We start from the raw sequence: 16197 nt of genomic DNA on the forward strand, positions 1-16197 counted from the left end.
CCCAGTACTCTGGGAGGGTGAGGCAGGAGGATTGCATATTCCAGCCTAATTTAAGCAACACAATGACTTAGAAAGACTGTTTCAAAATAAGCGAACAAACAAACAAATAGAGCTGGGGATATAACTCAGCGCAAAGGCCCTGGTTTAATCCCCTGTAACTTCTTACAAACCAGCTTCCAATATGCCTATTTTAGTTCAGAACTTTCTCAATTAAAAGGTTTCTGGGAAAGCCTTATTTTTTCTCTTTGTATGGGTTGGACGTGTATCCAATCAGCTCATTAAAACCAGCACGTTCACAAATATAGGTTGCAGGACTTGGGTTACTAATATCCCAGTGAGACAGAGAAGATAGAAGCTGAAGTTAAGGAAATGAGGATCCTCTTCACTGCTGGGCCGTTTCATTCTGAAGAGGTTGAGCTGGGCAGCTGGTGCCCAGGGCAGCCAAGCTCCACTTTGGTGCTAAGAGTATTAGCCACGTGGTTATGTTCCAGCTCAGCAGTTTAAGGACACATTCGGATGCAGCTCTGGTGGGAACCGCTCTACTTTAAGTGCCTTCTGTTTTTTGCATAGCCCAGGAACACAGGTTTGACTGTCAGGAGATGGCAATGAGGAGGCTGAACTTAGCATTTGGTATTGGTTGCAGTGGGGCCATGGGTCACGGGCCTCTGATAGATGTTTATCTCTTCCTCTTCCATCTCTTCTCTGCCAGCATGGCTGCGCCTTCCTGGTGGATGAGGTCCAGACAGGCGGGGGGTGCACAGGCAAGTTCTGGGCTCACGAGCACTGGGGCTTGGACGACCCAGCTGACGTGATGAGCTTCAGCAAGAAGATGATGACAGGGGGCTTCTTCCACAAGGAGGAGTTCCGGCCCAACGCTGTGAGTGGACCACAGTTATGGCAGAGTCCTTCCCCCCTGCCCGTTCCCAACAAGAAGAGCCAGCAGCCACCTAGCACAGCTCAGTCCTTACGGATTTAATCAATGTTTATGACTGTAGCGCTCTCCAAGTCCATCTTCATAGCTACTCACTGTCAATCTCCTCTTGAGTTCACTCTCTGTGTAGACTAAGGTAGCAGTTCCTCCTGCAGACTGAAGGATAGGTATTATTTTTACTTCACGTTACTACTAATGGGGAATCAGGCACAGAGTAGCTAATTAGTCTAAGGCCACACAGCCCGTAACTGACAAAGCCAACATTCAAGCCCAGAGCCCATGTTCTTAACTATTACACTGTGCCACTTGTGTACGTGAAGACCCCATTTGTGTACACACACACACACACACACAGCCCAGAATCCTTTCATCATTCCCACGGGTACAAGGAGTGATCAGCATATACAGTGAATGTTTAAAATTTTAAAAATCTATTACAGTAAAAGGAATCCCTCTCAAAACCTTTCCCCTCAGTTTGCACAGAATTATCCCATCGTCCTTGCCATTTCTGAAGCAGTTCTGGAATTCTTTTATGAATGTCTTTAGTTGTGATGTTGTGGTTGTCTCAGTATTCTGAGTCACTTCAAAATCTTCACCTTTTATGGTCATTTTGACTTTGGGAAGAGCCAGAAGTCACATGGTGCTGCTAGGTCCAGTGAAAAAAGTGGATGGTTGTGTTTTGAAATTCTGTATCATCATTTTTTTTCTTTCTTTGGTTTTTAAATTTAAAAAGAAAAGAAGAGAACAAAGGTGGACAAAGACACACAGTAACATTTTTACAAGCCTGCCTCTCTGTCAGATGGCACCTGCCAGAAGCATTATACCTTGTAAAGTCACTCACATTTGTAAGGCTTCAGAACCGCTTCAGGAAGCAGCAGTAACAGTAGGGTGTGTGTGCTGGAAGAGAGGGGGTGTATTTTGAGGAGCAGCAGTGATGATGTGTCTTTCACTGTAATACATTTTTAAAACTTAAACATTAAACATACCATATGGATCACCACTTGTAGTTTCTACCTTCAGGATTATCTCACAGCGAAGAATGGCTATTGGAATGACCAGCCATTACAACACAATTGTAGGCAGGAGGAAGACAAAAGGTGTGAAAGACAAAGTGAACCCTTATCTTTAACAGCCTTCCCAGAAACAAATGCTCTTTCCTAACATCTGAGTAATTCCTAGTCATGTGTCCCTAGGGTGGAGGTTGGGACATGTACATTAGTAGGCCACATTACCACCCTTCATAACTCATGGGTGGGTAAATAATTCATTTCAGAGTCAAACGCCCAGCAATCCAAGCCCAGCTCCATCACCTAGGAGCCATGTTTGCAGTGATTCAGTCTAAGCCTCAGCTTCCTGCTCTATTTGATGAGGATTATAGGGCAGCTCTATGCTGCAGATCGAGGTTGCAGTCAATAAGGGACTGTATGCATCCTGGTGGTTCTGTGAGATTATATTGCCTCGTAACATCTTAACCACTTTAGTCTCTGTTTGTACAAGCTATGATGTTTTCAGGGTAACAGATCGCCTAGGGATGCATCTCTGAAACGCAGCCCTGTCATTAGACAATGCCTGACTGAGGTTCAGGGATCAGTTGCCATGATTTCCCAGATCCCTGTGGTGATTTGCTTTCCCACAGTAGCATGTACTCACTGGGTTGTCTTGGAAGAAATCAGAGAGATAATATATGTTGCCTTCCTCTCAGCAGGTGATCCCTCGTTAATTTCTCAGATTTCCAAGTGAGAGAAGGGGGATTCACCAGGGGGTACAACATGTGAGCCTGTCGACTGTCTGCCTCTTCCAGCCTTATCGAATCTTCAACACCTGGCTGGGGGACCCATCAAAGAACTTGCTGCTGGCTGAGGTCATCAATGTCATCAAACGTGAGGACCTGCTGAACAACGCAGCCCATGCAGGGAAGGTCCTGCTCACAGGATTGCTGGACCTCCAGGTACCCTCCTCCTGCCTCCCACCCTGGCCCCAGGAACACCCCACAGTCCCTCAGAGCTCCCCCATGGCAGTGTCTACTTGTTTCAGCAAGGCCCTACACCTGCTGTTCCCGAAATTCTGAATTGGCTGTGCTGTCCCCAGATTCCAGGCATAGGCTGTGCCCTCTGTAGGCAGAGCCTCCCCATTTCTCCCTCCCAGCCAAAGGCCCAGTTTTCACTCCTTGCTTTTTAAAAACAAATGTTTAGGGTTTTTTTCTTTTTTTTTTTAATTTTATTTAAGGAGAAAAAGAAAAAAAACAGAAAAAGGGTACAAGTTATACAGAATTTCAAAAAAAAATAAACAGTAGGAAATCACTAGTTAATAGATCACATATTGTCATCTTAGAAATAGTTGTTCAAGTTACAAAATTAAAGCATATAAAATAGACACTCAAACAGTGAGACTGCAAACAGTTCTGTTCAATGATCCAACAAAAACTCAGTAATATGGTTATCTATCTTATAGGCTTAAATATACATGCAGTTATATCCTTTAGAGCACTTTCTTTTCCTCTCTTTTTTACAATGACAATTACACATTTTGGGTTTTATTACTCCCACAGCTCTTATTACTTTTTTTTGAAGAGAATAAAACGAAATGTGACATAACAAAACAGAGTCAGTAAAATCAAAAGGATGGACATAGTACATAATGTAAAAACAGAATACAAGGTGATCAACAGTGGTTACCATAATGCCTCTTGCTATCTTAAAAAGAACTGCCTATATCATCAGTTATAATAAAATTGAACAAAACAGTAAGGAACAATACCAATCAAACCAAAACATTGGAGACATTACAGGACTTATCTTCAAAAGAAGATAATAGTCGAACCAGAATGGGCATCATAGTGAATCTTATTGTCTTCACAGTTGTTGCCTATACTCTCGAACTTGGTACTATCAAGCAAAACAGAATAGAGGAAAATCAGTCAAAACAAGATGGTGAGAGCAATACAGGGTTTCAAATCAAGTTAATAGGAAATCAAAATGGGTTACTATAATATATCCTGCTATTTTTATTTATTTTTTCCCTTAATTAAAAAGATAAAAATAAAAAATAAATAATTAAAAAAGGAGGTTGAGATAAAAGAGGACATAACAAAAAAACAGCACAGGTCAGAACATAACCATTTAAGCAAAATTGTGTTTCACTACAAGATATCCCGACATAAAAGTAGTTACCATAGTGTTTCTTTCCTTGAAATCTTTGAGTATAACTTCATATACTGTAGCATCAAACATATTAAGACAATGTAAAACCATTCAAGAGAATGACAGTATTACAAGGTATTTAGAACCAACTAACAGAAAATGAACAATGGTTTCTTATTATCTCCTTGTCTATAAAAGTTTTTATTTATATTATCACATATAATAAAATCCAATAAGATACAACATGTTAAGATTGATGGAGACAGAAGGACAAAAGCTTGATGGGACTTCAAAACAAGATGATATTAAATCAACACTAGCTATTATGATGTCTTGTTTTCTCCAAAATAGCTGTTCCTACCATCCGATCTTCTCTGCCTCATTTCTGTTGAGCTCTTTTTCTGTCATTAGTTGTCAGTTTGTCTTCTTCATTTCACTTTCTGCTCCATTCATTGTGGCCTCTCTGCCACTATTTCTGGAATCTTGGTATTTTCCTTTTTTAGACTATCCTGCAGTATTCTCTGTAGAGTTGAATTGGTGGTTGCAAATTCCCCTAGTTCCTCTTTATCCTAGAAGCACCTTGTTTCTCCATTAATTTCTAGGGACAGTTGTGCAGGATATATCAATCTTGGCTGGAGGTTATTGTCTTTTAAAGTTTGAATTATTTTGCCCCACACTCTTCATGATTTGATGGTTTGTGCCAAGAAGTCTGCTGTAATTCTGAAGGGTGTTCCCTTGTAAGTGATCTGTTTCTTGTCTCTAACAGCTTTTAATATTCTGTTCTTATATTGGATTTCTGGAATTTTGATTATTATATGTCTGGGTGTAGCTCTGTTTGGGTTGTAGGTGGCTGGGGTCCTGTATGCCTCATAGATCTGAGTATCTTTACCTTTTCCCATATTAGGAAAGTTCTCCTTGATTATTTCTGTGAATAGCCTTTGCAGTTCATTTGTTTGTATCCCTGCTTCTTCCTTTACATTCTTAATTCTTAAGTTATAGATCCTCTTATCTTCTAGCCTTTGTATTGTTACTGCTTGTTTCCTTGTTATTTTTAAGAAGTTTTTCCTTTCATGCTCCCACATTACAAATCTGTCCTCCAGTTCAGATAATCTATCCTTAGTTTCTTTCAAGTTGTTATGCCAGCTTTCAATAGAGTTTTTAGTTTCCTGGTAATCTCTTTGAACCTGCTTCATGTATTCTACGTTTTCTCTATTTTCTCCATCAAACAATTCTCCCCTTTTTTCTGTTCTTCCATTCCACCATCTGTTTCTTCTTGGGAGGCACTTAGCATTTCTACTTTTATCTTGCTTTACTTGGTTAAGTACTTTGCTTTTGAACTCATCTATGAGGTCCCAGAGATACTGCTTTATGTCTATTGGTGTCATGCCTGATATTGCATGTTTTCTGTCCTCATTCTCCTTTGCATTTACCTTTCTTGGATCAGTGTTCTCAGGATTGGGGACTGAGGACCCTTTCTTATTGCCTCCCCTTCTCATATTTTTTGTTCCTTCCATACAAGTGTATATAGGAGGCCCAGTTTCTTTCTTTGTTAGTTACAGTTTGTTTGAATTGCGCCAGCTAGGTGTTTCTGCCCACTGCAGTGTACTAGGGAGACACAGACCTGGGCAGCCTATGCTGGGCCCGCCCCTTCAGGTCAGTCAGCCTGCTGAAGGCTTCACTGCATTGGGGTGCACTGCCAGGTGCAGGGACCTGGTTTGGGCTAGCCTACTGGGTCTTAGTCCTTGGTGTCACCCAGGTCAAGTGCTCCCCACCAATCCCGCTTGAGAGGGGAATATGTGAATAAAGTCACTGCAGTGTCCTGTTCCGGCTAGTCTGCCTGGTCCCAGAATGTCCTCTGTTGTAGCCTCCTAGTCTATGGGAGGGTCCCCATTCCTCTCACTCACTGCATGTCAATGCAGGGCTCCCTGCCAGCTCTGCTCTCAATTCGGTTTGCCAATTCCCCCTCTCAGAGCTTTCATGTCTCTATCCCTGCCATGCCAATTCAGATGTAGCAGCAGTGGCAGGAAATTCAAGCCGCAGTTTCCAGAGGCGCGGGTTCTAGCTTTGACACTGAGACATTAGCTGTTCCAGTCGTAGCACCGGGATTGCATTTCCAGTTGGTTTCTCTCAGCTTATTTCTTATTTCTTATGGTTTCTCTCAGTTCATTCCTGGATCAGCAGGGTGTATCTCCCCCTGCTTAGGACTCTCCACACCATTCCTGCAATCTAAGCTGGCTGTCTCAGAGAGCCTCTGTAGCTGCTGTTATCTATCTGCCATGTTCTCCCCGAAATCCCCAAAAATGTTTAATTTTTATTAGTACACATTTGCAGTAGACATTACATTCAGCATGAGGAGCTGGGACACGTTTATAACACATCTTAATTCTTTTTCCTTCCCCTCCTCCTTCCATCTCTTGGTTCCCTTCCCATTTGCAAAAGATCTCCCTGTTTTCTATCGTCTTTCACTTTGCTCTAATTTACTTACACCTTGAGCTGCTTGTGCAAGAGAAGCCATGTGATATTTAAACTTGTCTTTGACACCATGTTCAGACAACCCTCCTTGGAGAAACATCCCAGAGACTCTCCCTGCCAGTACCCCAACCCAGGTCCGCAGTTCCCTCCTGTGTGCTGCCTTCTCCATTCCACTCTGAAGTTCTCCTGCAGGCCACAGATGTCATTGTAAATGTTCTAGTAGCCAGACAGAAGAACCAATGCAATGAGATAAAATTAGCTTTGATAACATATTTTACTTAGCCCATTTTGTCCAAAATATAATTTCAACAGGTCAACTGTTGTAGTTAGTGGTTGTACAGAGAACAATTAGAATCAGGACATGGAGTTTGTAATATTATTTTTATAATGGTCATGAGGAGTTAACACAAGAAAATGCAGGAAATCTATCCACAACACCAAAGACATAGAATATTTAGTCAAGGGCCTAAATTCCACAGCAAAGTCCCACAGGAGTCCAAATAAAAACCCAGAGCTCATGACAATGCCTCCCACTGGAGGTCCAGTGCCCATAAGAAGGACTCACGCCAATCTCTTTTACGGATCCGTGCTGGGAAGACCCAAAGGTCAGTGGTAGAAGTCAGAAAGTCCATGCCAGAGGGGTGAAGAAGTTGTGCTGGTGGGATGAGGGTTCTACACTCGAGCCTGACAAGACCAGGGCTGTCCTGAAAGGCACCACAGCCATCCTCAACGACAAGGAGGCCCTAAGCTCCTCCTCTAACAAGCACAGGTGGGTACATGCCAGGAAGCCAGCATGATGAGTTCATCCTGGAGACCAAGAGGCACACATCTTCCCCTCTGGAGCCAGGAAGTAATGCTCAATGTGAGGACCAAAGCTTCTCCAGGAGAACCAATGGCTCAAACAGCAACTTGTAGGAGAACCCACAATGCCTCAGTGCAACAATGCATTAACGCCTCAATGCCTTAACACCCTCCTTCTCCTTATCCACCTATTTATGCTGGCAACTTCCTCAGGTGGAGCATCTTCGCTCAGTGCCATGCTGATGTAATCCAGCTGGCGTTAAGTTGACCACCAGTTCCTTTTTTTTTTTTTTTTTGTCTTTTTCATTTTTATTGGTACCAGGGATCGAACTCACGACCGCCTGCTTGCAAGGCAGGTGCTTATGCCACTGAGCTAAATCCTCAGCCCCGACCACCAGTTCTTAATCCATAACATCAACACAGAAAATAAGTGATATATTGTGTATTCATTTTTTACACCAAACTTTTGAAATTCAGTGTATTATCCACTTTCCTCTCTCTGAGAGACAATATCTGACAACCACAGTTTATAGAAAGAGAAATTTAATTTGGTTCCCAGTGGATGAGGAATCAGTTCATGGCCACTGGTCCTAAGGCAGAAACATCATGATGGCAGGATGTGGTGAAGCAAAGCTGCTCGTCTCATGGCCGCCAGGATGCAGAGAGGGAGAGAGCAGGGAAGCACTGGGAAAGGAGATACACGCTCCAAAGGCACGTTCCCCAGTGACTCACCACTTCCAACAAGGCCCCACCTTCTAACCACATGCAAATCCACTGATGAATATGGCATGCTCATGATCCAATCACCTTCCAAAAGCACCCTCCCCCAAGCATATGACACTTTTAGGGGACATGTATTTCATACATATGGGGCACTTTGGTTTTTTTTGTTTGTTTGTTTTTGTTTTGTTTTGTTTTGTTTTGGCACCGGGGATCGAACTCATGACCACACGCTTGCAAAGCAGGTGCTTATGCTGCTGAGCTACATCCATAGCCCTGCACTCTTGATTTTGACTTCACATTTCAGCAGCCACATGTGGCCAGCACATTGGATGATGTAGGTCTGCATTACAGCTTTGGGTCTAACACACACAGATACTGGTCTCCTAAACTGGGGGAGGCCAACCCCAGTTGTTGGCTGGTTTGTCGGGGAACCAGCATTTCTAAGACTGGCCAGCAAAGCCTAGGAGTTTCAGGAAACAAATTACTTTCTCTGGGTGGCTGGTCTTAAAGTACCTATCCCCTAGGATTTTGAAGCATCCTGTCAACAATGGCATGGGCACAACCCCACTGAGGGGTGAGGATGCTGCTGGCGATGACAGTGGTCATGGATAGTGATGAGGATGGTGACAGAGAAGGGAAGACAGATAATAATGGTAACATCTTCATTAACTGAGAGCCAAATCCTATCTAGGAACCTCCATATACTTTCCCACTAAGTCCAACAGTAAGGCTGCAGGTCTAGCCACTATCGTTACCCTTCTTTTGCAAATAAGGAAACTGAGGCATGGAGGCATGTCCAAAGTTAGCCAGCTTGTGCATCACACTACATGAGTTTAAACCTGGATCTGGTGGACTTCAAAATCTGTGTCCTTTGCCAGTGTTCACCTCTCTGACATGGTCAAGAATCTAACGATGAAAATAACAGTAATAATAATTTCCATTAATTGAAATTGCCTGAGAACTTGCTATATTTCAAACATTGGATTAATGCCTTATCTCTTTTAATCCTTGTAGAGTTATCACAATTAGGGAGAAGAGGCAAGAGCCACAGTTAAGTTTAAATTTCAAAAGTCCCAGATCCAGGAGACAGGTGCAAGGTTGGTTCCAGAGGAGAGTCAGGGTCTTCACTGAACCACCAATAGGGTTTTCAGACTTAGCAAATGACAAGAGAGAATGCGCAATTAAATTTAAGAAATAGCAACTAACTTTTTAAAAATGTAAGTATATTCCATGCAACACTTAAGAGACACTTTTTAAAAATATTTTTTATCTGGAATTCACATTTAAATAGGCATCCTGTACTTTACCTGACAGCCTCCAATCAGAATAGCTTGAAATTAGGAAAGTAACCCTGGTGTGATGGCTCACACTAGTATCTCAACACACTGGGAGGTTGAGGCAGAAACTAAAATGGGCCCTTCTTCACCTGCGGGGTGAGGATTTGGGCTTGGACAGCAAATCCTAATCAGAACCAGTGCCTGGCTCCGCCTCCACCAGAACACAACTTTGTCTTCAGTTTCGGTCAAGGCACTATCACGAGACAAGGCTTGCTCCCTGATCCTGCACCCAGAACCCTGAGACAGTTTAAGGTAACCCAAGCGCTGGTCTGGACAGTGGAGGGGAGACAGGGAAGAAACCATCATCTTCTAGTCCAGGTGCCTTGATGAGTCTCCTAGGGCTGCTGTAACAACCACAGTGTGACTCTCAACAAGAGCTCATTCTCACAGTTACAGAGGCCAGAAGCCTAACACAAGGTGTCAGCACGGCTGTTTCCTGGAGGCTCCTGGGGAAAATCTGTTCTGTGTATCTCTCCCAGCTCCTGGTGGCTGCTGGTCCTGCTGGACACTCTTTGGCTTGTGGCAGCATCAGTTCAGTCTCTGCCTTTACCATCACTTGTCCTTCTTCCCTCTGTGCATATTGTTTCTGTGTCTAAATTTCCATCCACTGATACCAGCCATTGGATCTGGGCCCAGAGTCACCCTGTAATACCTCGTCCTCAACCCAACTCATTGGATCTACAAAATTTCTATTTCCAAATAAGGCCACACTCAAGGAAGGTTCCAGCTGAACCAATGAAGTGAGTAGCAAAGGACTAATCAACCTGATCTATCTCCCAGTCATCGTCCTTGGGTGAAGGCAAGAACGTTTCCTCCAGAACCACCACCTCCTTCCTAGAAGAGTGAATAACACAGATGGCTCAAGTTTATGGACCACCTGCCAGTGCTAGGCCCTGGGCTTAGGCTTTACACAGAAACCTTGTCCCACCAGACTCTCATGACAGCTCATTTGTGTGACAGCACTTAGAGCTTCAATTTACAGGAGAGGGAGCTGAGCTCTTAACCCAACCGTGGTCCTGCCGATTTGGGCAGAGCCCCTGAGCAGGACCACAGGCATATCTGAGGAAGGACAGTCACCAAGCCCAGCTGAACCTGGGTGGCAGACTTTGACACCAGCCTTGTCTCTCCCGCTTCAGGCCCGGTACCCTCAGTTCATCAGCAGGGTAAGAGGACGAGGCACCTTTTGTTCCTTCGATACTCCAGATGATTCCATACGGAATAAACTCATCTTAATCGCCAGAAACAAAGGTAAGGGGACCTGGGAGTGTCCAGCTAAGCCTTGTCAATGTCCAACATAGGTAGATGTGGATAGAAAATATCGCTAGGTACTGGGGGAACCATGAGATACCTATAGTCGTAGGCTGACTGTTCTTTTTTGAAAGGAGTTACTGAGGGATTCCTTTTTGGTTTTTTTTTGCGGTGCTGGGATGGAAGCCAGGGCCTGGCATGTCCTAGGCAAGTGCTCTGCCAGTGAGCTCCAGCCCACCCCCTGGGGGATTTCTGTCTCCACTCAAACCACACAGCAGGCATCCACCGAGAAGGTGAGCTGCACTGCCAGTGGTCACACTGAAGACCTGCAGGGAGTCCAGGCCAGCAGGAAGGGAACAATGAATAAGCATTTCAGCAGAAAGAAGAAAAGCAAAGAGAGCTGAACAGCTGGGGAAATGTGGAGGCCTGGGCAGGATTCCATGAGGAAGTGGCACTTGACCTGAAGGCGTGACAGGTGCTGGGACAGCAACTAGTTGAAGAGAAGCATTCTGAGGTAGAGGGAAGGGCACGGGCAATCCTCTGAGGCAGGATGGAGCTAACCAAGGGGGAGAACTGGACCAGTGGAGCCAGGGATAGACACAAGTGAGGGCGTGAGGCTGGGGAGGGATTCTAGGCCTAGATCACATCAGGTCCAAGTCTCTGGACTTTACCCCAAGAGCTACAGGAGGCCCTCGAAGAGTTTTAAATGGGGCATATTGTGGTGAGATCAGAGCTCCTGCTCTGTATCAGGCAGATCTTTTCTTCTTTTCAGTCCCTGTAGCAGCCCTGAAGGCATGGATAAGTAGGCTCTTTTTTTAAGATGAGAAAAATTAGTGCCAGGGTGCAACTCAGAAGCATAACTTTCTAACATGGGTGAGGCCCTGGGTTCCATCTTAAAAGAGAGAGAGAGAAAGGGAGAGAGAGAGAGAGAGAGAGAGAGAGAGATCCAACTCCCAAAGATGCTAAACTACCCAGACAAATAGGCCAAGCTGCAGATGGTAATGTCTCCCTTTAAAATAAGCAACATCGGGCTGGGGATTTAGCTCAGTGGCATAAGCACCTGCCTTGCAAGCAGCCGGTCATGAGTTCAATCCCCGATATGGATTAAAAAAAAAAATTAGCAACATCAGCCAGGCACGGTGGTGCATGCATGTAATTGCAGTACTCTGGGAGGCTAAGCCAAGAGGAATTTCGAGCCCATCTTGGGCACCTTAGTGACTCAGTAAGACCTTGTCTCAAGATAAAAAGAAAGGGCTGGGAATGTGGCGCAGTGCAGAGGCCCTGGGTTCAATCCCTATACTGGGGGGATAGTGGCATTTATCCCTCTGAGTGACAGTTCAGCACCACTTCCTACTACTTCTCACTTGTTTGTCCTCCCAACTCCCTCAGGATTTCTCTATCATCCATCCTAGTGCATGAGAAGAAGAGGGAGCATCCAAAGTCAGGAGGGAGGGAGGAAAAGAGAAGGCTGCGTGAGATGGCTAAGGGAGAGAGAAAAGAAGTGAAAGATGGGTGCATGGGAGGAAGGTCAGGTGGGAGCCTGGTGGAAAGACAGTTGGTGGAGGTGGCCAGTGTGTGTCGCTCCCTGCCAGCCCTAGGAACTCAAACACCCAACACACTGTATGATCACAAAATACAGTGAGTGTTCAAATTTTTAAAATTATTTCAATGAAAGACATACTACTACCAATCCCCCTCAAAATTACCCCTCTACCTTAGAACACACTTCTCCCATCATTCTTGCCACTTTCTGAAGCAGGTCTGGAAGTCCTCTTTCCTAAATGTCTTTCATGTCTGCATTGATGTCCTGATTCGGTTCATGCTTATAGAAATTTCTGTCAAATGAAAATATTATGAAGCATCCTTATCCACCTTATTCACCAGATCTGGTACTGTGCAACTTCTGACTCTTCTCCAAAGTCAAAATGACCAAGAAAGGTCAATGATTCAAATTGATTCAAGACATCAAGGCAACCAGGACAGCACAAACAACCAAGGACATTTACAAAAGAGGACTTCCAGAACTGCTTCAGAAAGTGGCAAGAATTGCCGGGTGTGGTGGCACATACCTATGATCCCAGCACTTGAGAGGCTGAGGCAGGAGGATCATTGCAAGTTCAAGACTAGCCTGAGCTACAAAGTGAGCCCAAGGCCAGCCTGAATTGCATAGTGAGACCCTGTCTCAAAAAGACAAAAGAAAGAAAGAAAGAGAACAAGAGTAAGTGTGTCTAAAGTGAGGAGGGGTATTTTGAGGTGTATTAATGGCACCTTTTATTGTAATCAGCTCATTAAAATTTAAACATTCACTGTTTTCTGATCATGCCATATACTTCCTGCCTTTTCCCCCAGGTGTGGTATTGGGAGGCTGTGGCGACAAATCCATCCGTTTCCGTCCCACATTGGTCTTCAGGGATCACCATGCTCACCTGTTTCTCAATATCTTCAATGACATCTTAGCAGACTTCAAGTAAAGAAACCATTTCCACTGTACTTTGAGAATCTCAACAGTTGTCAAATTGATTAGTTTGCCTAATTCATGTTTTCACTTAAAAGTATCAGAGGTGAATGCACAAACGGAAAGGTTATTTGTGGGGAGGGGATTTTTTGGTGGCTATGGGGGAGGGAAAAGGAAGGGCTGGTTTTGAATTTTCTGCCTGTAGAGCCAGTGGTATACATTGGGTGAAGCTCAGAAAGTCTGCTTGAGCCCTGGACATAGTCTTGGGAAGGGCCCTAGGGGTCCTGGACACATTTCTGCCCACCCATGACCAACTCCAACAATTCTCTTTGGGAGCCAGTCAAAGGAGTTTCACCCACTCCTAGGACTGGTGGCCATTACTCTTGGGTTCCAGTTTATCCCAGATTCCCTGTTTGGTGATCAGAGATGCTGGCTTCCCCTCACCCTATAGAAGCAACTTCACACCCACCTTGTCACCCAGTCCCCAAGCTTCGAGTCCCCTATCTAGGGTTCAGTGAGAGATTGAATGGCTCATAGGAAGACAGCGATGTGGGGACATGAAGAGGTTGGGGCAATGGAGGGGGCATCTGGCCTCCTGATGAGGAAGACCACCCCTCAGACCAACTGGAGGTCTCTCTAAGCTGTGAATTCTGTCCTGGAGGGCCTCTGCCCTGGGAGGAGCTCTGGGTGGCATCATGTATGGCTCCTATTCAGCATCCTCCACTCCTCCAACACATGTCAGCCTACATCAGTGTGGGAGGAACCTGCAGGCTGAGTGCCCAGGGGACACACTTGAGCCAAAGGGTCAGTAGCACAAGCCTGTCACCCCAGAAGCATAGGCCCAAGGTCACAGGCAGCAGAGCCACTATATCCTGTCCCCCAGATCCTCTCAGGGTCTGACTTTGGTCCCCCACCCTAGGAGGCTCACTTCAGCTTTTGCTCATCATCTTGGTTCTGCTTCTCAAAAGAACCGTTCCATTAAAGGGGCCACTGCTGGACTCAGTTTCTCTTGAGGGAAGTGCCATGAATTAAAGGCACCAAAGCTCCGCACATGGAAAGGTAGCTTGTCAGTTTAAAGTGGTTTCCTTGTCTTTGCCCCTGAAATCTGAATTTTTCTTAAGATGCCTGAGCCTGGGAATTAGCAGGATGACAATAAAATGCTTAAAGATGCTGTGATGGAGGGTCCAGTGTCTCTGCTGGAGGTGAGATGTTCTTGGAACTGACCTGACCTCAAATGTTCCCACACAGAGCAGTTGACAGCCCTACAGCTGTAAGATATTATTTAGTAGGCAGACTTGGCTCTCTGTCCAGAAGGAAGCCACTTTGCCTCCTGGTACCTTGACTGAATGTTGTGGAAAATGGGCATGTCAAGATTCCTGATTCAGCACTTCGCTCTTTTAATAACTAATCATTCAAGGACTTAGATTCCACTGTTACTCAGACTCAGTCACCAACCTCTTTTGGTTGAGAAATGGAAGACATTGACATGTTTAACAGACACGACAGATACAGGCATTCTGGTTCGATTTGCATTCCTGTGGTCAGCAGCTCATCTGCCACTTTTCCTAAGGATTTCTACCATGTTCGAGGTCATCTGCACTGCCGACTAAGTGAGGATCCACACCTCCTTCTCTGCAAGGTTTCACTCATCTCTATTTATATTCTGTCTTCCCTCACTCATCAAACTTTCATGAAATACCTGCCCCATTATGAAATAAGAGGGACTCATATTCCTTTGGGAACAACAGACTCTCAAACCAATAATTAAATCAGAGTGCCAAGTACAGTAACAGTTAGAGTAGGTAAGTGAGAGAGAACCCCAATCCACTTAAGGGTCAGAGGAGCTTTCAAGGAGGAGATGATGTTTGAGCAGGGTTTGCAGAACAAATAAGAGTTCACCAAGCAGCCAAGACAAGGAAGAATACTACAGAAAGGGAACAGTACAGCAAAGACATGTACCTCACACTGGGGGGCCAGATTCCACAGGCAATATCCCAAGGTTCAACACCTTATTTAACAAACACGAAAAATGCAGATCATCATAAAGGGTTTTAAACTAGGGCACAGCTGGAAACGGTAGAGGGAGTGGCTCCAATATTTTGTTCTTTCCTCTTGGGTCAATGACAGAGGAATGAAATAATTTTATCTGGAAAATCATTTCTAGATTATTCACTCCTTAAGAAGGGAAGTTATTTCTTGTAAAAGAAACATAATTTTTTAAGCCATTTGACAACACGCTCTTGTGTACTTAAGGCATGGTGAGTCCCTGAGCCATCTTCTTTAGGGGGCTAGAGGTTTAGCTAGAAGAATTTCAAGGTAAGGACTTTGGCAGAGCTCAAGACTGTAGCAACTTAGAAGACACTGGAAGAAGCCCAGTGGACAGGTTGCTGTCTAGGGCAGAGCCCATGAGGAAGGGCTTCTGTGGCCAACAACTTCTGCGGGACGTAAACCCATCATCCATTAGTACCATAGAGGTTAGTAACTGTCTCTAGCAAGTCGTCACTTTTATAGAAAACAAGGTCCAACACTAGCAAGTCTTAGCACATCCTCCCTTTTATTATAAATGGGTGTTTTTTTATAATTTTTACTGGCACTCAGTAATCATGCAAAATTGTGCACATTAGTATGTCTATATACCTATACCTACCTATATCTGTATCTATATCTGTAAGCTCATGGTAGAAAACCGTAGCTAGGGAGCATTGCAGACTTAATGCACACAAAGTGATCTTGTTTACAGTATTCTGTTGACAGTGCCAATAAACAATAAGGAAATTAACATGTCACAATGTAACTGATGACCATATGCACAATTCCATGAATTAAATGTTTCCTGTGTTAATCAGTATTCTTAAATTAAAAAATTATTTATAATGGAAATGTCAGAGTGAAGTGGACTTTTTGGGTTGGAAATTACTTTGTTAAATAACTGTTTGACAATTATTTATTAAGCATGCATTATATTTTATTTTGTTTGTATTGGAAATCGAATTCAGGACCTCATACTTGCCAGGTAGGCATTGTGCCATTGAGTTATATCCCTAGCCCCTATAATTTTTTTCTTTTCTTTTTTTTTTTTGTACAAGGGAT

The 16197-nt window shown here is 44.2% G+C and overlaps 1 protein-coding gene across 4 annotated transcripts in view; it reads left to right on the forward strand.

Moving 5' to 3' along the window:
* Abat (4-aminobutyrate aminotransferase) overlaps window positions 1-15987 on the forward strand; it is an 87776-nt gene extending 71789 nt beyond the window's left edge. For all 4 annotated transcript variants that reach the window (XM_003477742.5, XM_063226491.1, XM_005007488.4 and 1 more), the window contains 4 exons: window positions 710-877; window positions 2733-2879; window positions 10541-10652; window positions 13002-15987. In XM_003477742.5, the coding sequence (XP_003477790.1) occupies window positions 710-877; window positions 2733-2879; window positions 10541-10652; window positions 13002-13123 (549 nt within the window). In that variant the 3' untranslated portion in view covers window positions 13124-15987. The remainder of the gene's footprint in view (window positions 1-709; window positions 878-2732; window positions 2880-10540; window positions 10653-13001) is intronic.
* The last annotated feature ends 210 nt before the right edge of the window (window positions 15988-16197 follow it).

The sequence above is a fragment of the Cavia porcellus genome, unplaced genomic scaffold, assembly GCF_034190915.1.
Source record: "Cavia porcellus strain 051 isolate PalLab524CR breed Dunkin Hartley unplaced genomic scaffold, mCavPor4.1 scaffold_16, whole genome shotgun sequence".
Classification (NCBI taxonomy): Eukaryota; Metazoa; Chordata; class Mammalia; order Rodentia; family Caviidae; genus Cavia; species Cavia porcellus.